This window comes from Cololabis saira, chromosome 21 (genome assembly GCF_033807715.1).
Source record: "Cololabis saira isolate AMF1-May2022 chromosome 21, fColSai1.1, whole genome shotgun sequence".
NCBI lineage: Eukaryota > Metazoa > Chordata > Actinopteri > Beloniformes > Belonidae > Cololabis > Cololabis saira.
In genome coordinates, this window is record NC_084607.1 from 37173318 (window position 1) to 37197809 (window position 24492).

General features: G+C 42.8%; 1 protein-coding gene across 3 annotated transcripts in view; it reads right to left on the minus strand.

Annotated features, from left to right (window-relative positions):
- Positions 1–297: 297 nt before the first annotated feature.
- The window catches only part of LOC133421977 (uncharacterized), a 50345-nt gene continuing 26150 nt past the window's right edge, over positions 298–24492 (minus strand). For 2 of the 3 annotated variants that reach the window (XM_061711807.1, XM_061711806.1), the window contains 6 exons: positions 18397–18498; positions 8667–8768; positions 2129–2172; positions 1904–2012; positions 1488–1714; positions 298–923 (listed from right to left, as the gene is read on the minus strand). In XM_061711807.1, coding sequence (XP_061567791.1) covers positions 678–923; positions 1488–1714; positions 1904–2012; positions 2129–2172; positions 8667–8768; positions 18397–18498 — 830 coding nt within the window. In that variant the 3' untranslated portion in view covers positions 298–677. Of the gene's footprint in view, positions 924–1487; positions 1715–1903; positions 2013–2128; positions 2173–8666; positions 8769–16151; positions 16850–17406; positions 17634–17822; positions 17932–18047; positions 18092–18396; positions 18499–24492 lie in introns of those variants that run through there. The other variant, XM_061711808.1, reaches the window with a different exon arrangement.

Consider the following 24492-nt stretch of genomic DNA (forward strand, 5'->3'; position numbering starts at 1 on the left):
CGGACGGACTCATCACACACACCACCGCACACACACTCACTGATAACCCCCCGCCCCTCCCCCCATTCTTCTTCAACGCCTTCCCTGGCTCCCCTCTTATCAGCCCCCCTGACATGGACGTCGGGTTTGAGCGCCACGCTGCCCTCACTTGGATGAACTGTGCCGGGATCCCCCCCTGACTTGTGCACCCCCCATACCCACAAGCTATGATGTTGTTTTGTTGTGTGCATGTTGCTTTTCTGTGCTGAGGTGTTTTTTTGCACCTTGACACTAGGTATTAATACACAGTGTGAACAGCACAACAAACTACAGGATCAATGGAGACCAATGATCTTGAATCTTCAGATTCAGGAATCAGAGTTAATCAGGACTGAAATACATGGAAACATATTTAATGTCATGATAAAGAAATCCAGCATCAATGAACATCTAAAGGTCTGTAAACACTAAGTTGAAGTACTTTCATGAAACAAAACAAAAAAACAAACGATTCCTTTTTAAATGTATGAATGTTATTATTGATTCATATGATCAGCCTCAATCATATTTGTGTTTACATCATATGAAATATTTGATTTCTTTGACATAAACATCATGCTCCTCAGTTGAAGAGAAAAACATTATTGATTAACTTGTCTGAACTGGCACCTTCATTTCTGAAGTTAGGTCATGTGGATTCAGCGATAGTTTATCATCTTTTGATGTGCAAGTAACTCTTTCTTATTTTTAGATTTCCTACTGTGCTTAATTGCTGCCTTCGTGACTAATACTGCTCCTACTGCTGCTGCTACTGGTCCTCCTACTACTACTGCTGCTTCTGCTGCTTCTGGTCCTCCTCCTGCTAGTACTGCTCCTGCTACTTTTACTAATCCTATTCCTACTAATTTTAGTACTCCGTTTCCTCTTGCTCCTGCGGCGTTCACCTGCAGGAGGAACAAGAACATGTTTTACACAAAATAAGATGATTCATGTCCTTCAGAAACAATCCACAACTCTGAACATTTATGTGCAACACATTTTCTCTTCATGTGAAGATGAGAGGCAGCAGACCAGAGTGGTGCTGGAACCACGTCTGCTGATCTAAATCTCTGGATCTTTATGAGTGTGACACCGTCATGGAGGAGCGACGGCTGAGAGGACGAGGAGGAGCTCAGTCCTGTTAAAGGTCCAGGGTTTCACCCGGACCCTCACTAACACAAACCACCAGGAGAAACATGTTTTAACGCAGTGGTCTCCAACCCCTGGGCCGCGGCCCGGTACCGGGCCGTGGGGCATTTGGTACCGGGCCGCACAGAGAGGAAAAAATTATTTCTGTAGTCCCGACTGATGATGGTTGACTCTAAAAACTGATGGTTCACAATGTTTTTATTCCTTGGATGTAAATACACTGCAAACACACCGTAAGAGCTATTAAGGAATAAAATATAATAGAGTTAGTCTTTCGGTCCGTGGTACAGAAAAGGTTGGAGATCAGTGTTTTAACGTACCTGCCGTTTCCCAGACCAGCCGTAGCGCATGTCATGGGCGAAGTGTTCAGAGTTGTATGTCACCTTGCTGTACTTTAGTTCTGTATCCACCATGGAACAGGCGTGCTCCACGATAACATAAACTGGACGAGGTGTGTATTTATCATCCAGGGGATTTTTGACTTTCCACTTGTTCCACTTCAGCAGCAGTTTCTCTTTCAACACTTTGCCCTTACTGGCCCACGTCCCTAAAAGGATGAACCATGGAGAAAAGTGTTTGAGCTGCAGTTCACTGAGATGACGCTGACACCTAAAGATGCTGACATGGTTCTACGTCTGCTCTGTTGCTGATTCACACCGTTGAGCAGCTGAGAACAACCTGAAATGTTGTTTAGTTTTGTTTCAGTCTGACATGTCGGAGGAACGAGGAAACTCACCGGCTTTTTGGAGGTGAACGACGTCTCCATCACCAACATAAACAGCCCAGTGGTGAGAACCATCACGGGAGATCCGGATCAGGTCTCCAGCTTGGACCTCCCTTTGATTCTTCAATTAGGATCAAAACAATCAATCAATCATTAAAGTGATTTTGTGACTACAACTGAAAGAATGATAAAAACAAACCAGGAAACCAGGAAAAAAGAAAAATTTAATTTACAAACCTTGTCCGTGATTGGAGCGGCTGGGCTGCTGCGAACTGGAAGATCTAAAAAAGACACCAAAAGTGAGTTCAGAACATCAAAAAATATCTTTTAAGTTTGTGATCTCCAAAAATGGGCAGCATGGTGGCTTTGTGGTTAGCATTGTTGCTTCACAGCAAGAAGCTCAATTCAATTCAATTCAATTCAATTTTTATTTATATAGCGTCTAATACAACAGAGTTGTCTCTAGACGCTTTACAGAGACCCATACCCAGAACATGAACAAGCTCCCCGGTTCGCCTCCCAGGCCCAGCAGGGTCTTTCTGTATGGAGTTTGCATATCAGACATGACACCAAAAGTTATAGCAGAAAATAGGGCCAACCAATCAGAAGAAGGGTCGGGACTAATTCAGGCCAAAGAAGGTCAAGGACTCAATACAGCGTCCGATGACACCACCCACAAATCTGTATGTCAAACCATTCAAAAGTTATAGCAGAAAATAGGGACAACCAATCAGAAGAAGGGGCGGGGCTAATTCAGTCCAATTATGGTCAAGGACTCAATACCGAGTCCGATAACACCACCCACGACTCTTTATGTCAAACCATTCAAAAGTTATGGCAGAAAATAGGGAGAACCAATCAGAATAAGGGGCGGGGCTAATTTTCACTAATTATGGTCAAGGACTCAATACCGAGTCCGATGACACCACCCACGACTCTTTATGTCAAACCATTCAAAAGTTATGGCAGAGAAAAGTTTTCCGGGGGGCGCTGTTGAGCCATTTTGCCACGCCCATTAATGCAAACCAAGAAATATCAAATTTATCACCAGGCCTGGCTTGCATGCAAAATTTGGTGACTTTTGGGTAACTATCAAATATGGACCAATCAGATGAAGGGGGGGCGGACTTTTTGGCGTCTAGCGTTGCCACGGTAACGCTTTTGAAAGAGAAAAGTAATGCACGTAGTCGCAGTATGGAGACGCATATTTTGATGTATAACACACCTGGGTGCACGTTACGGTTCGGGCCGTATTAACTGTCGAAGGAATGGCATAAATTGCTCCAAAATTACGCGATTAATTCAGAATGTTAAAAATGGCCGACTTCCAGTTCGGTTTCGGCCATGGCGCCAAGAGACTTTTCTTTAAGTTTCGACATGATACAGGTGTGTACCGATTTTCGTTCATGTACGTCAAACCGTATTATGGGGCTTGAGGCACAAAGTTTTTTCTGTCTGAACCAATCAGATGAAGGGTGGTCGCGCTTTTTGGAGTCTAGCGTTACCACGGTAACGCTTTTGAAAGAGAAAAGTAATGCGTGTTGTCGCAGGATGGAGCCGCACATTTTGATGTATAACACACCTGGGTGCACGTTACGGTTCGGGCCGTATTAACTGCCGAAGGAATGGCATACATTTCGGCAAAATTACAAGATTAATTCAAAATGGCCGACTTCCTGTTCATATTTGACAGCGCCCCTATTTGGTTCCCAATGGTGACCAAACCCACATGACAGCTGAGGTCAAGAGCTTTCTATAACAGCTGGTCCTATAGTCCCTTCTGTTGCTGAATGAAAAAGTTTTCAAACGTGCCCCAGGTTCAACATTCAGAGGTCAATATTTCCAAGCATGAGCCATGTATCATCTTCAGACTGGCATGATGTTGTTCTCCTGATCAAGGCCTTTGCAACGATGTAGCATATTTGGTTCTTTGATATGACAAAGTTTAAATTTTCACATGGACACAGCTGGTATAGCTTCACGACTTATAAACCTAACCCTAATCCACTCAGAAAACATTTACACATAATTTAATGAACACAGATTATATTAAAAGTACATTTACTTAAGTATACTTACTTATGTACAGTTTGAGGTATTTGCACTTCTTTTAACAGGAACCCGCAAGCATGATCACATCACCCCCGTTCTGGCCTCCCTTCACTGGCTCCCTGTCTCTTTTAGAATTAATTTAAAAATACTATTGTTTGTTTTTAAGTCACTAAATGGGTTGGCACCAAAGTACATCTCAGACCTCCTACAGGTTTACACTCCCTTGAGGTCTTTGAGGTATTCTACTCAGTCGCGTCTTGTCGTTCCTAAAACCAGGCAAAAAACCAGGGGCGACCGTGCTTCTTCAGCAATAGCCCCTAAACTTTGGAACGAGCTTCCTCCCCACATCAAAATGGCCCCCACACTAGAAATTTTTAAATCTCGTCTTAAAACTCATTTTTATTCTTTGGCTTTTAATCCAGCATGAGAGTTGTGTGGTCTCTGTCCTGTCTTTTATGTTTATGAATCACTGGTTGTTTCTGTTTGGTGTGTTTTTATTTCGTGCTTTTATGTGCTCTTATCTATTTTACTCTGTTTTTATTTTTTACTATTTTGTTATGTCTTGCTTTACTCATTGTGCAGCACTTTGGTAACCTTGTTGTTTTTAAAATGTGCTATATAAATAAAGTGGATGGGATTGGATACTTCGCTTCATTAATCAGTATTTTGTTAAAGTTTATACTTCACTATATTCATTAACCTGTTAATCACTAAAGCTCCCTGTTGGGGAAAGTTTAGGGTTAGGGTTACTATAAATCCTTCATTTATGCAATATTATGATATCAAGATTATACATATAGACCTTGTAGTGGCATGTCATTTAGGGCTATCCAGAAGCCTAGGGATTAAGAGGTTAAAGAGCTGTAGTTACTTTGCACTTTAATCCCAAACCTTCTCTTACCCACAGTATAAAGTATAGAAGGTATAGAAAAAGGAGCTCTGATTCAAGCATTTACAAAATGAAAATGCTGCTTATACATTAGTGGATCTGAAATCTCAATGAAATTATATAATTTCAATTACAGTTTTTCACAATTGTTTAAACACATTTCCTGATAGACTACCTCACTTTCTCAAAACTCTAAACAAAAATTACAAAACTCACACACAAAATGCAAAATCCTACACTTCTCTTGCAAAAGCACACTCTACCCTCAAAACAGTGTTAACTCTTCACTGAATGGTATTTCCTTCTCGAATGCCAAACACATACATCATTTGAGTAGACATTTCTAAGCACCCACTGAACACTGATGTGCAGAATGGAAGACACTATAGTATGAATGGAAATCACGATATGAATGCCTCAGTGTTACACCTTCAGCTGTTGGTTGTAACATATCACCATATAGTATTCTTATGTATAGGCTACTCAAATAGAAAACAACATACAATTCTTTACTGTAACAACAAATAATATTTTACAGTATTTGGACTCAAAATGTGCAGTCCACTGGACATCACAGCAAGCTGTGGATGAAAACTTGACAGAAAATAGAAACAGAACAAAAGTATTAGGCTGCATCCTGCCTTTCATCCCTGGCTGGCCACTGGACCTCATCCACGTCGCAGGCGATGTTCTCCCTGGCCAAGCAGCGGGGGAACAATCTCCTACAATGCCGCATGAAGCCTTGACAGGCCTCAGCAGTGACATCGCCACATGTGTCCTCCGTGGCCTGCAGCAGTGGGATCCGTGTCTGAGGATTTCTCTCGTGTACCTTCCATCTCCAGGCAGAGAAAAACTCCTCAATTGGGTCGAGGAAGGGAGAGTATGGAGGGAGATATAGGACATCAACTTCTGGATCGACCCTGAACCAGTCACGGACCAGAGCAGGCCGGTGGAAACGGACATTGTCCCAGATAACAAGGAACCTGACCAGCTCTGTGTCCTCCATCTGGTCTGGCTGGACAATGATGTTGTAGAGCTGGTCCAGGAATGCTAGAAGAAGTGCAGAGTTGTAGGGGCCAAGGGTGGCATGGTGATGGAGGACGCCGTGGTGATTGATGGCAGCACACATTGTTATGTTCCCTCCACGTTGGCCGGGGACCTCTGTGACGGCACGCTGGCCGATGATATTCCTCCCTCGGCGCCTTCTTTTTACAAGGTTGAACCCGCTTCATCAATGAATAAGAATTCAATGGCAAATTACTGATTGCATATTGCACAACAGCCTTTGGAGTTTAGAAATGTGATTGACTGTGATTTCTGTGTGAACAGCAAGAGAGGGAATTCAGGAAGAGTGTGCAGGGTATTGGGAATTGTGTGTAGTGTTGTGAGAAATGTGTGGTATGGAATGGGAATTTGAGACTAGAGCAGTAAATGTGCTTGGAGTTCAGCAGGATTGGTTCAGCCACCCGAAACATGAGTTTCAGGTTGTGCACATTGTGTCTGATGTTCCAATAAATGTGTTTAAACAATTGTGAAAAACTGTAACATTGTTATTTAATAACATAACAATTAGAGTTGGGCTGTTTTTCCAATATGTTCATTTGTTTAAATAAATCATCTGAGTACTCCATCAATCAATGTCAATGTGTCTGGTTGCTAAGTGCTGTGCAGATACGTATACGTATAAGTATGATATTAAGTATAATAATAGTATTATATAATATTAATATTATAATATTCGTATTTAATAATATTATATAATGTCATCTTGTTTCGGCCAGAATAAACGGGAAAGAGCGGAGCGGAGCGCTGCTGTGACACGTTACCATGGTAACAACCCCCCACTAGCCTATACTTATGGGACTAAATAACGCTCATTCAATGGGCTGATAACAGTCAACGGCAAACGATCGGGGCATCTGTCACGTGTCCAGGATCCCCCTCGTCACTATGACGTAGAGGGGGTTCCCAGGGGAATCCCCGATTCAAACGTTCCCCATAAATAATAATAATAATGTAATAATCCTAGCTGCTCCCGGTTGTCAGGCCAGCGCCGTTGTTCTAGCAGCTACAGTCTACAGTGTAAAGCGTTTGCGGCTGTAGGAGTACAGCTGGAAAGCGCTATATAAGTGTGAGCCATTTACCATAATAATGTAATAATCCATTTTTATATATCACGACCACGTATCCTAGCACCAAAATGTTGCAATTTCACATTATTGAAACGTTGCGATTTCACATTATTCTGGTGATATCTGAAACAACTTCCCAACGAGGAAGCGTGTGATTTGTTTTTTGGTGTGACGGCCAGAATCTTGAAAGTCAGTGACTTGGTCGCAAAAGGAATAGTGAGAAAAATGTAACAGTTATACAATTCAAGGCTATTATTGTAACCCCTCTACGTTTTTGCACTTTGGAACAACGTAGGCAGGGTATGTTTTTATGTGAGAGGAGTCGGGAGTGAAAACTGTGTTGCAAGAGAATGACGCTCGTGGCTTAGTCTTTGGTTGTCATGGTGATGCCTTGCCCTGGGCGTCAAGTAATGCCGCAGAGGGGATTATGTCGGAAGAAAACGCGAAGGGGGCTTTGAGCGTCAGTCATGAACGCAAATGGGTCCTGCCAAAGCGTCTTTGGTAGACGCATCGGGGTAGCGGAAAGGTGGTGGGGGGGGGGCGGTTGTCACAGAATATATGGGAATTATAATTTCAATTCAATTCAATTTTATTTATATAGCGTCTAATACAACAGAGTTGTCTCTAGACGCTTTCCAGAGACCATACCCAGAACATGACCCCCGAGCAGTTATTACATAAACAATGGCAGGTAAAACTCCATAGTGGGAGAAAAGCCTTAAGCCAAACAGTGGCAAGGAAAAACTCCCTTTAGGAGGGAAGAAACCTTGAGCAGGACCAGGCTCGTAAGGGGGGACCCTCATGCCGAGGGCCAGACTGGTGGGTCAGGGACGGCAACAGCACAGCAGGCAGGTGGAAGCAGCAACGGGATGACCAGGGGTGGGGACTGCAGGCCAGCACGCAGCTCCCGAAGCTCCGGCCCAATCATCAAGTCCCAGGTTGGGGTGCAGGGTCGGGGAAGGGTTGAAAAGGGGCAGGGCAGGGAGAGGAGTCTTGAGGGACGAACCTTCTCCCCCGCCCAAAAGGGGCCGTTACCCTGCCCCCTCACTCCACACTGCAGGTTCCGGTGTCGGCAAAGGATGCTGCAACATGGACAAAAGAGAGAAAAGGGAGGAGAAGGGGGGGCCAGCACAAGAAACTACAGGAGCGCATGCATGCATAAACGCATGCATGCAATGCATTAAACTAAAACTATATTTTTCAAAAAGGCTGCTGTCGTTTGTTGGTGCCCAATTCCATCCCATTTCACTCTGGCCAAATCCGAAGTGGAAAAATGCTTGCATGATACTCACTGAACAGAGATTGTGGGAAAAAAATGCATATTTCTATATATCATATATCAACCACACTTTTAAATTGAAGTACTGCTCTGAGCGTCACATATAGCCGCAGACGGGATTACATTGGAGATGTCATACAATTTGGTGTCTAATTCTATTTCTCGCTAGAAATGTCATCAAACCACACTTTTAAATTGAAGTATATGCATTTAAAAAGAGGAATGAGGAAATCGCTGGCGGGCTCTGAGCGTCAAATATAGCCGCAGACAGAATTACATTGGAGTCAATAGGAGCCTATTGCGTCTGAAAGAGACGCAGAAGGGTACCTTTTGCGTCAGTAGGTGTCGCCAAAGATTTGTGACCATTTGGACGCATTCGGAGTGAGACTGTGTTGGAGTGTGAGTGTGTCTGGTTGTCTGTACCGGTATATGGGTCCCTGTGATGGTCTGGTGACCTGTCCAGGGGGTAATCGAAGCCTCTCGCCTGAGGGTAGCTGGGATAGGCTCCAGCAGACCCCCGTGACCCTGCAAAGGATAAAGCGGGTATAGATAATGGATGGATGGGATCTCCAAAAACTTCTTCTTTGCTATTAAAATATCAGATATATTTTTTTGAGTTTGTAAAGTTAATTAAAGCAAATAAATAAATTACGGAAACTGTTAAAAATTTAGTTTTTCCTAAATATAGTTTTATAAATCCTAATATAGTAAAGCATGAATATTGACTTTGATCACCATTATTGTTGGTGTACATATATGTATACGTACACAAATATAGGTGTCTGTCTGTCTGTCTGTCTGTCTGTCTGTCTGTCTGTCTATCTATCTAGACAGCAGAAGTGACTTCAGAACATCAAACAAATCTTTTAAGTTTGTGACCTCCAAAAACGGTCAGCATCGGTGGCTTAGTGGTTAGCATTGTTGCTTCACAGCAAGAAGCTCCCCGGTTCAACTCCCAGGCCCAGCAGGGTCTTTCTGTGTGGAGTTTGCATGTTCTCCCCGTGCTTGCGTGGGTTTCCTCCGGGTACTCCGCTTTCCTCCACAGTCCAAAAACATGCATACTAGGTAATTGGTGATTTTAAATTCCCATAGGTGTGAGTGTGAGTGTGTCTGGTTGTCTGTACCAGATATCTATCTATCTATCTATCTATCTATCTATCCATCTATCTAACGACTGTGTCATTAACAGACTTGTTCACACCTTGTTTACTGGCTAATGATGAATGAATTAGAATCAGGTGTTTGAGTCTAAAACATGCAGGACAGCAGCCGAGGACCAGGTTGGGACCGCTGGTCTGGATCACTCAGGGAACATTTATTCCCAAATAAAAACAGAACGCAGTCCCTTTTAACAAATGATCAACAAAACCCTAAAAAATAACGATACAGAATGAGTAAAGAATAAATATTTGTTAGACTTACAAGCCATGATGAAGCGGAGGATTCAGGACGGCTGCAGCTGCTGGACTGACTGACCTCGAAGTAAGATTGTGCTCTTTATGACTCAACTATGATAACAACATTCTTCCTTTTCATTACGGAAAATCATAAAAACCCCTCAATGCTCAGCCACATCCACACCCACGTGTAACGTGTAACGTGTGTGTGTGGTGTGTGTGTGTGGGGGGGGGGGGGGGGGGGGCATTAATAAGTTTTATGTTTTTTAACGTTTTATGTAAAGCACTTTGTGTTGCATTTTATACATGAATGAAATGCGCTATATAAATAAAGATTGATTTGATTTGATTTGATTAAAACTAAGAGACAACTCATCCTGTAGGTTTCATAATGATCATAATGATCATAATGATCATAACTACATCCTTATTGAGCTGGTGTGAAATTAAACTGACATGGTAATGTCTTATAAACCACAATTTAAATTAGAATCCAATAAAGCTGACTTTATTGTCTCTGTCATGATATTTTTCATGGACTATATTTACAAAAAAACTTATCAACTCAGAGAAGATAAGAATGACTAAACATAAAAATACAACATTAGATTAAATTAAATTCAATTCAATTCAATTCAATTTTATTATATAGCGTCTAATACAACAAAGTTGTCTCTAGCAGCTTTCCAGAGACCCAGAACATAAACCCCGAGCAATTATTACATAAACAAGATTAGATTCAACTTTATTGTCATTGCACTTGTCAAACGTACAAGGAAACGAAATGCAGTTAGTGGTCTTCCCAGAAGTGTATATGTATGTACACAGTGCAGATTAATAACTATTTTTACAAGGTGCAGGTCAGATATGGCATTAATGACATATATATCACGAACAGATAGAAATAGAAAAATAGAAAGCCTTTATTAGGGCCCGAGCACTTGCAGTGCGAAGGCCCTATTGTATCTGTAGGAATTTTTCTTTTTTCTTTCTTTATTTCTTCTGACGAAAGGAGGGCCTTTTTGCCCCCCTAAACGTCCCCAAAAAGTCACCAAATTTTGCATGCAAGTCAGGCCTGGCGAAAAATTTGATATTTAATGTTTGCATTAATGGGCGTGGCAAAATGGCTCAACAGCGCCCCCTTGAAAACTTTGTGCCTCAAGCCCCACAATACGGTTTGTCGTACATGCACGAAAATCGGTACACACCTGTATCATGGCGCAACTTAAAGAAAAGTCTCTGGGCGTCATGTCGAGAAACCGAACAGGAAGTCGGCCATTTTGAATTAATCGTGTCATTTTGGTGAAATTTATGCCTTCCTTCGGCAGTTAATTCAGCCCGAACCGTAACGTTCCCCCAAGTGTGTTATACATCAAAATGTGCGTCTCCATCCTCCGACCCCACGCATTACTTTTCTCTTTCGAAAGCGTTACCGTGGCGACGCTAGACGCCAAAAAGCGTGCCCACCCTTCATCTGATTGGTTCAGACAGAAAAAACTTTGCGCCTCAAGCCCCATAATACGCTTTGACGTACATGAACGAAAATCGGTACACACCTGTATCATGTCGCAACTAAAAGAAAAGTCTCTTGGCGCCATGGCCGAAACCGAACAGGAAGTCGGCCATTTTGAACATTCTGCATTAATCGCGTAATTTTGGAGCAATATATGCCATTCCTTCGAGAATTAATTCAGCCCGAACCGTATCGTGAACCCAGATGTGTTATACATCAAAATGTGCGTCTCCATCCTGCGACTACTCGCATTACTTTTCTCTTTCCAAAGTGTTACCGTGGCGATGCTAGACGCCAACAAGCGCACCCCCCCTTCATGTGATTGGTCCATATTTGATAGTTCCCCAAAAGGCACCAAATTTTGCACCCAAGCCAGGCCTGGCGAAAAATTTGGTATTTAATGGTTTGCATTAATGGCCGTGGCAAAATGGCTCAACAGCGCCCCCTTGAAAACTTTGTGCCTCAAGCCCCACAATACTGTTAGACGTACATGCACGGAAATCGGTACACACCTGTATCATGGCGCAACTTAAACAAAAGTCTCTTGGGGTCATGCCCGAAACCGAACAGGATGTCGGCCATTTTGAATTAATCGTGTCATTTTGGCGAAATTTATGCCATTCATTCGGCAGTTAATTCAGCCCGAACCGTAACGTGTCCCCAAGTGTGTTATACATTAAAATGTGCGTCTCCATCCTGCGACTACGCGCATTACTTTTCTCTTTCAAAAGTGTTACCATGGCGACGCTAGACGCCAAAAGGCGCGCCCCCCCTTCATCTGATTGGTCCACATTTGATAGTTCTCCAAAAGTCACCAAATTTTGCATGCAAGCCAGGCTTGGCCCAAATTTTGCATGCAAGCCAGGCTTGGCGATAAATTTGATATTTCATGGTTTGCATTAATGGGCGTGGCCTAACGGCTCAACAGCGCCCCCTAGAATACTTTTCTCTGCCATAACTTTTGAATGGTTTGACATAGGAAGTCGTGGGTGGTGTCATTTCTGATATGCTTATGGTGGGCGGTGGCCGTGAGTGCGAGGGCCCGTTCATCGCTGCTTGCAGCTTTAATTATCATTATACTTGTACAATGAAATTAGGCAGCAGCTCCGTCAAAGTGCACACATGCAAAGACTATATAAACAAGTACTGTAAACAACAAAATGAAAAAAAGGAAACATAAATATATATATATATATATATATATAATATATATATATATTATATATATATATATATATATATATATATATATATATACACTATAAAAAAGAGTGAATGGGAGGATAAAAATGTACATGAATGGGTGGAGGAATATTGCATGAGATGAGATGTGATTATATGATTTACACAGATTTGAATGACAGTATATACATGGGTTATTGCAGCATTCACATGAGTGTGGAAGTATTTACAGCAGCAAACTAATAAAGTAGTATTGGATATGTTTTTATCTTTTGAACTCCTTTTAAGGGATTTTCGATGCCGTAATACATTATAACTATCACAGCTTAACAAGACTTGGAGTATAATAATAATATAATAACTAATGTAATAATGATGAAACCTTTCATCTTTACGTAAAGTCTGCCGTTCTTTTGACTTCAAGGTCATGTAAAGTTCACGTCTTAACACCATGAATATTCAAGATAATAAACGTGGCTCCGAGACGCGTTCAAGCAATGCTGGTTTCAAGATTAATCAATTAATAAGCGACACCATAAACTTCTGCAGGGACTTTATTTAACTTTGAACTTGATTTAGTAAATGTTTAACTGTAAATAAATCCTGCAGCAGCGAGGAGCTGCAGAAGTTGTTTACATTATTTACAACCATTTTAAAGTTTATGTATTCCAGTTACACATCACACGTCCATCCGTCTGGAAAACACACATTTATCATAAACAGACCAATGAACTTATTTTGCAGCCTTTTTGTCAGATGTAAATGAAAGAATTAAGAATGGGATTTAAGGAATAATACCAAACATATTTTTAATGTATAAACACAGATTTATGTTTATTCTGACTAAACTGAATTTGTTTAAGAAAAGTTGCTGTTAACTTTGACTCGGCCAGTTTTTGAGTTGGATCGTAGTAAAACAACTTTGTGGTGCTTCATGAATCTGATTTGGGATCAGAATTGAATAATTTGGGAGCTTTGACGTATTCTTTAAAGGCAGTAATGAGTGAAGCTTCAGTGAAGCCGGTCCTCCCATCCTGACTCCTCATCCACACACATCTGGGCTGACTGACTCCTCATCCACACACATCTGGGCTGACTGTGACTCCTCATCCACACACATCTGGGCTGACTGATTCCTCATCCACTCACATCTGGGCTGACTGTGATTCCTCATCCACACACATCTGGGCTGACTGTGACTCCTCATCCACACACATCTGGGCTGACTGTGACTCCTCATCCACACACATCTGGGCTGACTGTGACTCCTCATCCACACACATCTGGGCTGACTGTGACTCATCCACTCACATCTGGGCTGAGCACCCTCACAGACTACAGAGGGAGAGCCAGAGGGGTATTTATTCCAGGAAGCGGGTTTTGTGAAAACTCTGAGTTTGTTAAGCCTGAGATGAGGGAAACCCGGAGTTTTCAGTTCCAGTAAGCGACGTAACTCAAACTCTGAGTCAGTTACTATGGCAACTGAGCCTGTGAACCTAACCTGCTCGCTAGCAGGTTTACTTCAATAAACCCTGAGTTTCTCTCTGTCTCCTCCCTCAGTGGCGTCAATTCAGCCACTGGGCCCTTAATACACATCCGTTTTCTGCACCACGGACAGCAAGCAGCAGAGTTAGAGAGCAGAAAAGGCGTATCTGACAAACGCAACGTATTTTATTCATTATGTCAGTGCAACAATATCACAGGGACATCCCAGTTTAACTTCAAACAGTTAAAGTCAATTCAATTCTCAATTCAATTTTATTTATATAGCGTCTAATACAACAGATGTTGTCTCTAGACGCTTTCCAGAGACCCGGAACATAAACATAAACATAAACATAAACATAAACATAAACCCCCGAGCAATTATTATATAAACAATGGCAGGTAAAAACTCCCATAGTGGGAGAAAAGCCTTAAGCCAAACAGTGGCAAGAAAAACTCCCCTTTAGGAGGGAAGAAACCTTGAGCAGGACCAGGCTCGTAAGGGGGGACCCTCCTGCCGAAGGCCAGACTGGGGGAGTCGGGGACGTCAGCAGCACACAGCAGGCAGGTGGAAGCAGCAGCGGGATGACCAGAGGTGGGTGGGGGGGTGCAGGCAGGCGGAAGCAGCAACAGCAGACATCCACGTGGGCAGGTGGAAGCAGCAACGGGATGACCGGGGAGGGGGGCCGGAAACACAGGCCAGAACGCAGCTCCCGAGGCTCCAGCCTGCAAACATGCACAAAAGAGAAAAAAGGGGGGCCGGCACAAGAAACTACAGGTACGATGGACAAAAATGATAGCTATGAGATATTTATAATAGATAAAAATGGTAATGGAGAAGAGAGGCAGGGAAAAGGAGAGGAGAAGAAGGGTGAGAGGCACCGCCCAGTGGATCATGTCGGTCCCCCCTGCAGCATAAGCCTATAGCAGCATATCTACCGCGAAGCTATATTTGAGACTAACTATTATAGTCTTGTTCTATAGCTGCAACTATGACTACTGACTCTAACACACTAGAGTTTACACTACCTAGAGATTTACCAACACCAGCTAGAGGTTTACTAAACACTAACTATAGGCTTTACTAAACAGAAAGGTTTTAAGTTTAGTTTTAAAGGTGGAGGTGGTGTCAGCCTCCTTAACCCAGATTGGAAGTTGGTTCCATAGTAATGGTGCCTGATAGCAGAACGCCCGCCCTCCAAATCTACATTTAGATACTCTAGGAACTACGAGTAAACCTGCACCCTGGGAGCGGAGAGCTCTGCCAGGAACATAAGGCACTATCAAATCTTGTAAATACTGCAGAGCTAAGCCGTTTTGGGCTTTATATGCAAGTAATAAAATTTTAAATTGAATTCTGAATTTTACAGGTAGCCAATGGAGCGACGCTAACACTGGAGAGACGTGGTCTCTCCTGCTGATTCCTGTCAGCACTCGTGCTGCTGCATTCTGGATCAGCTGGAGCCTATTCAGCAAATTACTTGGACATCCTGCTAACAACACATTACAGTAATCTAGTCTAGAAGATACAAACGCATGAACTAGTTTTTCTGCATCCCTCTGCGAGAGGATTTTCCTAATTTTTGCAATATTACGGACATGGAAAAACGCTATTTTACAAACCTGATTGACATATGGTTTAAACGACAAATCCTGATCGAAAACAACACCAAGGTTTCTCACAGTTGCACTGGAAGCCATCGCAACACCATCTAATCCCTTCCTAAGATGCTCTGGACCAAGAATGATAACCTCTGTTTTATCTGAATTTAGAAGCAAGAAATTTCTGGACATCCAGTCCTTGATGTCCCTAAGACATGCCTGAAGTTTAACTAACGGTTCTGTTTCATCCGGCTTCATAGACAAGTAGAGCTGCGTATCATCAGCATAACAATGAAAGTGTATGCCGTGATTCTGGATTATACTTCCCAACGGCTGCATGTATAAACTGAACAAGATTGGCCCTAGCACTGAACCCTGCGGAACACCATAACAGACCCTCGACTGTTCTGAAGAAACCTCATGTACATGAACAAACTGGAACCTGTCAGATAGATATGATTTAAACCAACGTAGAGCTGTCCCTTTAATCCCAACAACATGCTCTAACCTGTGCAGTAAAATGCCATGATCAACAGTGTCAAAAGCAGCACTGAGGTCCAGTAGAACCAGTATGGACACTAATCCCTTATCTGAGGTCCAGTAGAACCAGTGTGGACACTAGTCCCTTATCTGAGGTCCAGTAGAACCAGTATGGAAACTAATCCCTTATCTGAGGTCCAGTAGAACCAGTATGAGGTCCAGTAGAACCAGTATGGACACTAATCCCTTATCTAAGGTCCAGTAGAACCAGTATGTACACTAATCCCTTATCTGAGGTCCAGTAGAACCAGTATGGACACTAATCCCTTATCTGAGGTCCAGTAGAACCAGTATGGAAACTAATCAGATTCAGGAATCAGAGGTAATCAGGACTGAAATACATAGAAACATATTTAATGTCATGATAAAGAAATCCAGCATCAATGAACATCTAAAGGTCTGTAAACACTAAGTTGAAGTACTTTCATGAAACAAAACATAAAAACAAACGATTCCTTTTTAAATGTATGAATGTTATTATTGATTCATATGATCAGCCTCAATCATATTTGTGTTTACATCATATGAAATATTTGATTTCTTTGACATAAACATCATGCTCCTCCTCAGTTGAAGAGAAAAACATTATTGATTAACTTGTCTGAACTGGCACCTTCATTTCTGAAGTTAGGTCATGTGGATTCAGCGATAGTTTATCATTTTTGATGTGCAAGTAACTCTTTCTTATTTTTAGATTTCCTACATTGCTTAAATGCTGCCTTCACGCCTAATACTGCTCCTCCTACTACTAATGCTATTGGTCCTCCTACTGCTACTACTGCTGCTGCTGCTCCTGGTCCTCCTACTGCTGCTGCTACTTTTACTATTCCTAATCCTTTTCCTGCAAATTTTTGTACTGCGTTTCCTCTTGCTCCTGCGGCTTTCACCTGCAGGAGGAACAAGAACATGTTTTACACAAAATAAGATGATTCATGTCCTTCAGAAACAATCCACAACATTTATGTGCAACACATTTTCTCTTCATGTGAAGATGAGAGGCAGCAGACCAGAGTGGTGCTGGAACCACGTCTGCTGATCTAAATCTCTGGATCTTTATGAGTGTGACACCGTCATGGAGGAGCGACGGCTGAGAGGACGAGGAGGAGCTCAGTCCTGTTAAAGGTCCAGGGTTTCACCCGGACCCTCACTAACACAAACCACCAGGAGAAACATGTTTTAACGCAGTGGTCTCCAACCCCTGGGCCGCGGCCCGGTACCGGGCCGTGGGGCATTTGGTACCGGGCCGCACAGAGAGGAAAAAATTATTTCTGTAGTCCCGACTGATGATGGTTGACTCTAAAAACTGATGGTTCACAATGTTTTTATTCCTTGGATGTAAATACACTGCAAACACACCGTAAGAGCTATTAAGGAATAAAATATAATAGAGTTAGTCTTTCGGTCCGTGGTACAGAAAAGGTTGGAGATCAGTGTTTTAACGTACCTGCCGTTTCCCAGACCAGCCGTAGCGCATGTCATGGGCGAAGTGTTCAGAGTTGTATGTCACCTTGCTGTACTTTAGTTCTGTATCCACCATGGAACAGGCGTGCTCCACGATAACATAAACTGGACGAGGTGTGTATTTATCATCCAGGGGATTTTTGACTTTCCACTTGTTCCACTTCAGCAGCAGTTTCTCTTTCAACACTTTGCCCTTACTGGCCCACGTCCCTAAAAGGATGAACCATGGAGAAAAGTGTTTCAGCTGCAGTTCACTGAGATGACGCTGACACCTAAAGATGCTGACATGGTTCTACGTCTGCTCTGTTGATGATTCACACCGTTGAGCAGCTGAGAACAACCTGAAACGTTGTTTGGTTTTGTTTCAGTCTGACATGTCGGAGGAACGAGGAAACTCACCGGCTTTTTGGAGGTGAACGACGTCTCCATCACCAACATAAACAGCCCAGTGGCGAGAACCATCACGGGAGATCCGGATCAGGTCTCCAGCTTGGACCTCCCTTTGATTCTTCAATTAGGATCAAAACAATCAATCAATCATTAAAGACATTGTGTGACTACAACTGAAAGAATGATAAAAACAAACCAGGAAACCAGGAAAAAAGAAAAATGTAATTTACAAACCTTGTCCGTGATTGGAGCGGCCGGGCTGCTGCGAACTGGAAGATCTAAAAAAGACACCAAAAGTGAGTTCAGAACATCAAACAAATCTTTTAAGTTTGTGACCTCCAAAAACGGGCAGCACGGTGGCTTAGTGGTTAGCATTGTTGCTTCACAGCAAGAAGGTCCCCGGTTCGACTCCCAGGCCCAGCAGGGTCTTTCTGTGTGGAGTTTGCATGTTCTCCCCGTGCTTAAGTGGGTTTCCTCCGGGTACTCCGGCTTCCTCCCACAGTCCAAAAACACGCATACTAGGTTAATTGGTGATTCTAAATTGCCCGTAGGTGTGAGTGTGAGTGTGTCTGGTTGTCTGTACCGGTATATGGGTCCCTGTGATGGTCTGGTGACCTGTCCAGGGGGTAATCGAAGCCTCTCGCCTGAGGGTAGCTGGGATAGGCTCCAGCAGACCCCCGTGACCCTGCAAAGGATAAAGCGGGTATAGATAATGGATGGATGGGATCTCCAAAAACTCCAAAATCCAAAATATAGTTTTATAAATCCTAATAAAGCATGAATATTCACTTTGATCAACCAAGGCATTATTGTTGGTGTACATATATGTAAACGTACACAAATATAGGTGGGTGTGTGTCTGTCTGTCTGTCTGTCTGTCTGTCTGTCTGTCTGTCTGTCTGTCTGTCTGTCTGTCTGTCTATCTATCTATCTAGACAGCAGAAGTGAGTTCAGAACATCAAACACATTTTTTAAGTTTGTGATCTCCAAAAACGGGCAGCACGGTGGCGTTGTGGTTAGCATTGTTGCTTCACAGCAAGAAGGTCCCCGGTTCAACTCCCAGGCCTAGCATGGTCTTTCTGTGTGGAGTTTGCATGTTCTCCCCCAACCCAGTCTCATATAAAAACGTACCCTGGCTACGTTGGTCCAAAGTGCAAAAACGTAGAGGGGTTACAATATTAGCCCTTGAAATGTATAACTGTTACATTTTTCTAGCGCTTGAAATGTATAACTGTTACATTTTTCTGCCTATTCGTTTTGCGTCCAAGTCACATGACTTTAAAGATTCTGGCCGTGATACCAACAAACACGGTGGACATTTTTCATTTTTGAGTGAAAAAAATCTATATTTTGAGTTAACAAACACGGTGGACATTTTTCATTTTTGAGTGAAAAAAATCTATATTTTGAGTTAGTTTCTGCATAGAAATGCGTTTTGATTACATTTCTAGCAATATATAAATGTAGATAATCTCTTGCTTGCTCGTGGTTGCAAAGTTTTTTTCAGATCTCATCAGAATAATGTAAAACTGGAACGTTTTAATAACGTGAAAAGGTTACATTTTTGGTTGCTGGACAGTGCTGTGGAAAAAAAAATCAATATCTTGAGTTAGTTTCTGCATATTAATGCGTTTTGATTACATTTCTAGCAATACATATTTCAATTTCATAATATTCACTCAATAAATGTACATAATCGCTTGCTTGCTCTGGTTGCAAGGTTTTTTCAGATTTCGTCAGAATACCCTGGCTACGGTGGTCCAAAGTGCAAAAACGTAGAGGGGTTACAATATTCAACCCAGTCTCACAGGAAAACGTGGTACAGGCTACATTTGTCCACATTGCAAAACGTGGCCAATGTTACGATTTGCCCTCCTAAAACGTGAGATGTGAACGCGTTCCGTGGCTCATTCATTTTAATAGGTTTCGTTAGGTTTCGTTTCTGTCACGTGACTTTCAAGTTTTCGGCTGTGGAGGAAAAATAAAATTGCTGCCATTTCTTTGATTCTCGGTCTAAATTGCAATATTTTAAGATAGTTTCGCCATGAAAAGCAGATTTTATCATATTCATAGCAAGAAATATATTTTGGTTATTTTACCCTCATTTAATGGATCTTATTGACGGAAATGTATGAACCATGTGCTTGTTTTACTTCCTTTGAGTAATAAAACCACCAATTCTCTTGCATGGCCCCGTTATTAAAATATATGCCAGGCCCAGTGCTTAATTTCTTAAGTGGGAGGTCCCGGAGTGCAGACGATGAGTGGCTCCGGTGCGAGAGAAAAAAAACACACACACACACACACACTGTTGAACTGTCCGTTTTGACGTTAACGGCGATTTTCACAATGATATCTGCAACATTTCTTAAGGCAGAAACACCACTGTATCATTGTTAATTACACAACATTAGTGGGTTAATTTCCTGCACATCAATTTTCATGTTTTTCCCTTCGATTGTGAGAAAAAAAAGAGTTGTTTCACGCTGAGAGCATCATGCCAGCCAATCAGAATCCTGGAAAAAACATCAACAAATGACACGTGTAACTTCCAGGCTGATTTATGGTTCCGCGTTACACCAACGCAGAGCCTACGGCGCAGGGTACGCGGCGACGCACACCGTAAAGGCGCACATCGCCGCGTACCCTACCCCGTAGGCTCTGCGTCGATTTAACGCGGGACCATAATTCAGGCTTTACTTCCAAAACGGGACGAGAGTTTTTCATTTGGAGTGACAGGGAAGTGGAGTTACTTTTAAGTGTGACTTTAGAATATTAAACAGGTAAAATACAAGAAAATATTGACGGTGGCCAAACTAATTGTAAACACAGGTCGCACACATGACGCTGGTGAAGTTTCTGTTGCATAATGTGACGTCTGAAGCCTAAAGAGCATCATGCCAGCCAATCAGAATCCTGGAAAAAACATCAACAAATGACACGTGTAACTTCCAGGCTGATTTATGGTTCCGCGTTACACCAACGCAGAGCCTACGGCGGAAGTGATACTAGTAGCTGATTGGCCGATATGTGATCATCATCATAATCATCATCACCACCACCATCATCACCATCTTTATCATCATCTTTATCACCACCACCACCACCACCACCACCACCACCATCATCATCACCTTGATCACCTTCATCACCTTCATCACATCATCATCATCATCATCATCATCATCATCATCACCACCTCCATCACCACCTTCATCATCATCACCACCATCACCTTCATCATCATCATCTTCATCATCATCTTCATCATCACCTTCATCATCATCATCATCCTCATCATCATCACCATCATCATCATCAACCCCATCATCATCATCATCGCCACCACCACCATCATCATCATCATCACCATCATCATCTTCAAAGTCAAATTGCACGCGCGAGGTCCCGTTCATCGCTGCTTGCAGCTTTAATTAGGACCCGAGCACTTGCAGTGCGAAGGCCCTATGTATGTATCTGTAGGAATTTTTTTTTTCTTTTTCTTTCTTCTGACGAAAGGAGGGCCTTTTTGCCCCCCTAAACGTCCCCAAAAAGTCACCAAATTTTGCATGCAAGTCAGGCCTGGCGAAAAATTTGATATTTAATGGTTCGCATTAATGGGCGTGGCAAAATGGCTCAACAGCGCCCCCTTGAAAACTTTGTGCCTCAAGCCCCACGTTACGGTTTGACGTACATGCACGAAAATCGGTACACACCTGTATCATGGGACAACTTAAAGAAAAGTCTCTTGGCGTCATGCCCGAAACCGAACAGGAAGTCGGCCATTTTGAATTAGTCGCGTCATTTTGGCGAAATTTATGCCATTCCTTCGAAAGTTAATTCAGCCGAACCGTAACGTGCACCCAGGTGTGTTATACATCAAAATGTGCGTCTCCCTCCTACGACCACCCGCATTACTTTTCTCTTTCAAAAGCGTTACCGTGGCGACGCTAGACGCCAAAAAGCGCGCCCACCCTTGATCTGGTTGGTTCAGACAGAAAAAACTTTGCGTCTCAAGCCCCATAATACGGTTTGACGTACATGAACGAAAGTTGGCACACCCATGTATCATGTCGCAACTAAAAGAAAAGTCTCTTGGCGCAATGGCCGAAACCGAACAGGAAGTCGGCCATTATGAACATTCTGAATTAATTGTGTAATTTTGGAGCAATATATGCCATTCCTTCGAGAGTTAATTCAGCTCGAACCGTATCGTGAACCCAGATGTGTTATACATCAAAATGTGCGTCTCCACCCTGCGACTACACGCATTACTTTTCTCTTTCAAAAGTGTTACCGTGGCGACGCTAGACGCCAACAAGTACACCCCCCCCCTTCATCTGATTGGTCCATATTTGATAGTTCCCCAAAAGGCACCAAATTTGGCATGCAAGTCAGGCCTGGCGATAAATTTGATATTTCATGGTTTGCATTAATGGGCGTGGCAAAATGGCTCAACAGCGCCCCCCGGAAAACTTTGTGCCTCAAGCCCCACAATACGGTTTGACGTACATGCACGAAAATCGCTACACACCTGTATCATGGCGCAACTTAAAGAAAAGTCTCTTGGAGCCATGGCCGAAACCGAACAGGATGTCGGCCATTTTGAATAAATTGTGTCATTTTGGCGAAATTTATGCTATTCCTTCGGCAGTTAATTCAGCCCGAACCGTAACGTGCATCCAGGTGGGTTATACATCTAAATGTGCGTCTCCATCATGCAACTACACGCATTACTTTTCTCTTTCAAAAGTGTTACCGTGGCGACGCTAGACGCCAAAAGGCGCGCCTCCCCTTCATGTGATTGGTCCATATTTGATAGTTCTCCAAAAGTCACCAAATTTTGCATGGAAGCCAGACTTGGCGATAAATTTAATATTTCATGGTTTGCATTAATGGGCGTGGCCTAACGGCTCAACAGCGCCCCCTAGAATACTTTTATCTGCCATAACTTTTGAATGGTTTGACATAGGAAGTCATGGGTGGTGTCATGGGACTCTGTAATGAGTCCTTAAGCTTCGTTGGCCTTAATTAGCCCCGCCCCTTCTTCTGATTGGTTGTCCCGATTTTCTGCTATAACATTGGAATGGTTTGACATAGAGAGTCGTGGGTGGTGTCATCAGATTCTTTATGGAGTCCTTGATCTTCATTGGCCAGAATTAGCCCCGCCTCTTCTTCTGATTGGTTGTCCCTTTTTTCTGCTATAACTTTTTAATGGTTTGACATAGGAAGTCGTGGGTGGTGTCATGGGACTTTGTACTGAGTTCTTAAGCTTCGTTGGCCTTAATTAGCCCCGCTCCTTCTTCTGATTGGTTGTCCCGATTTTCTGCTATAACTTTGGAATGGTTTAACATAGAGAGTCGTGGGTGGTGTCATCAGATTCTGTATGGAGTCCTTGACCTTCATTGGCCTGAATTAGCCCCGCCCCTTCTTCTGATTGGTTGTCCCTTTTTTCGGCTATCACTTTTGAATGGTTTGACATAGGAAGTCGTGGGTGGTGTCATCTGATTCTGTATGGAGTCCTTGACCTTCCTTGGCCTGAATTAGCCCCGCCCCTTCTCCTGATTGGTTGTCCCTTTTTTCTGCTATAACTTTTGAATGGTTTGACATAGGAAGTCGTGGGTGGTGTCTTTTCTGATATGCTTATGGGGGGCGGTGGCTGTGAGTGCGAGGGCCCGTTCATCGCTGCTTGCAGCTTTAATTTATATTTATATTTATATATAACTATTTTAACATTTCTAAACATAAAAACACGAAAGTGTCCTTGATAATTCAATAATACAATAGGTTCATGTTAAGGACATCCGTTTTAATTAGTTCTCCTTCGATTATGAGATGTTATTAATGCTCAGTAGGCACAGGAAGTTTGTTATGTATTGTTATGAGGCCTATTTCGTGTCTATTTTTGAACAGTTCACTTTGAGCTAGGAAGCTGAAATTCTAGACTCTGTATCAGGAGGTGACTTTCATCCACTGTGCGGATTTTCAGATCTGTGTGACCTTCGGAAGTGTCAAAGGTCAGCGCGTCTGTTGCTTTTCGGCCTGCTAAGACTATTTCGTGTCTTTTTTTGCATAGTTCACTAACGCTTTGAGCTAGGAAGCTGAAATTCTAGACTCTGTATCAGGAGGTGACTTTCATCCACTGTGCCCAGGTCCAGACCCATGCGACCTTCGTAAGTGCCAAAGGTCACCGTGTGTGGTGCCTTTTTCGTGCCTTTTTTGTGTGTTTTTTGAATAATTCACTAACGCTTTGAGCTGGGAGACTGATTTTTGACTATGTTGCAATGCAGAAGGCCCTTTGCTAGGATCTTTTGGTCTTGTCGCTGTACGACTTCCACAGAGCTAGTTGGCATTGCAGAGGGTTTACAGAGTTGAGACTTGGCAAGCCCAATTTAAGCCCCATATGGAGGCCACAGGTCGAGTTTTACTTGGTTTGGTCAAATATTGTGGCAACGGTGTCCGTTCGAATGTTGGAAAAGGTGACGTTTCAAAGCACCGCCCATCGAAAAGTACAGGTCTGATCTGCACCAAACTAATGTCTGTCTGATCAGGGGATGCCCCCAAACAACATATATGATGATGGTGATGATGATGAGGATGATGATGATGATGATGATGAAGATGAGGATGATGAAGGTGATGGTGGTGATGATGATGAAGGTGGTGATGGAGGTGGTGA